At 52.6% G+C, this 758-nt stretch overlaps 1 protein-coding gene across 1 annotated transcript in view; it reads right to left on the bottom strand.

Annotated features, from left to right (window-relative positions):
* Positions 1-755, bottom strand: part of LOC105543768 (putative speedy protein-like protein 2) — a 10,274-nt gene extending 9,519 nt beyond the window's left edge. Inside the window, exon 1 of the mRNA XM_011985845.1 lies at positions 357-755. Coding sequence (XP_011841235.1) covers positions 357-480 — 124 coding nt within the window. The 5' untranslated portion in view covers positions 481-755. The remainder of the gene's footprint in view (positions 1-356) is intronic.
* Positions 756-758: the final 3 nt, after the last annotated feature.

Here is a 758-nt window from a genome sequence, read left to right as displayed (position 1 = left end):
TTTTTTTTTTTTTTTTTGAGACAGCGTCTCACTCTTTCACACAGATCGGAGTACAGTAGCGTGATCTCGGCTCACTACAACCTCTTCCTCCCAGGCTCAAGCGATTCTCTTGTCTCAACCTTCCAAGTAGCTGGGATTAGAGGCACGCACCATTACCACCTGGCTAATTTTTGTACTTTTAGTAGAGATGGGGTTTCACCATGTTGGCCAGGCTGGTCTTGAACTCCTGACCTCAGGTGATCTGCCCGCCTTGGCCTCCCAAAGTGTTGGGGTTACAGGCGCGAGCCACCGCACCCAGCTCCCTTCCTTCGAGTTAGTCAATCCTGTCCCACCTCTTCTTCCTCCAGTCCCCTCACCTGATGGTCCCGACACTTCATCATCCACCACCTCCTGGAGGGAGTACTCCGAGGTGTTCGGCTGGGGGCTCTCCTCCTTATCCTCGGGGAGCAGGGTCGTGATCTTTCCCAAAATCTGTTCCATCCCACAGAACCTAGTCTCTGTTCTGTCCAAGGCCTTCTTCTGGACTCTGCTAGGAGCCAGAAGAGTGTGTTATGAATTCTCGAGGCTGGGAGAAGTCAGGAGTGGCGAACAGCTCTGAGAAGATGCTGTTGTTCACCTCAGCTTCCAGGCGCCGACGGAGTCCGGTCCTCCAATCAGGAAGGTTGGAATCTCTGATGTCATTGGCCATTCCAACCTGGCAACCAGTTTGAAGAAAAACACATGTAACTGCCAGGCTGATCTCTTGTCCCGGAGATGCT

This window comes from Mandrillus leucophaeus, unplaced genomic scaffold, assembly GCF_000951045.1.
Source record: "Mandrillus leucophaeus isolate KB7577 unplaced genomic scaffold, Mleu.le_1.0 Scaffold29, whole genome shotgun sequence".
In the NCBI taxonomy this organism is placed as follows: Eukaryota; Metazoa; Chordata; class Mammalia; order Primates; family Cercopithecidae; genus Mandrillus; species Mandrillus leucophaeus.
The sequence above is the reverse complement of the archived record's forward strand: the minus strand, read 5'-3'. Positions and strand labels throughout refer to the sequence as shown.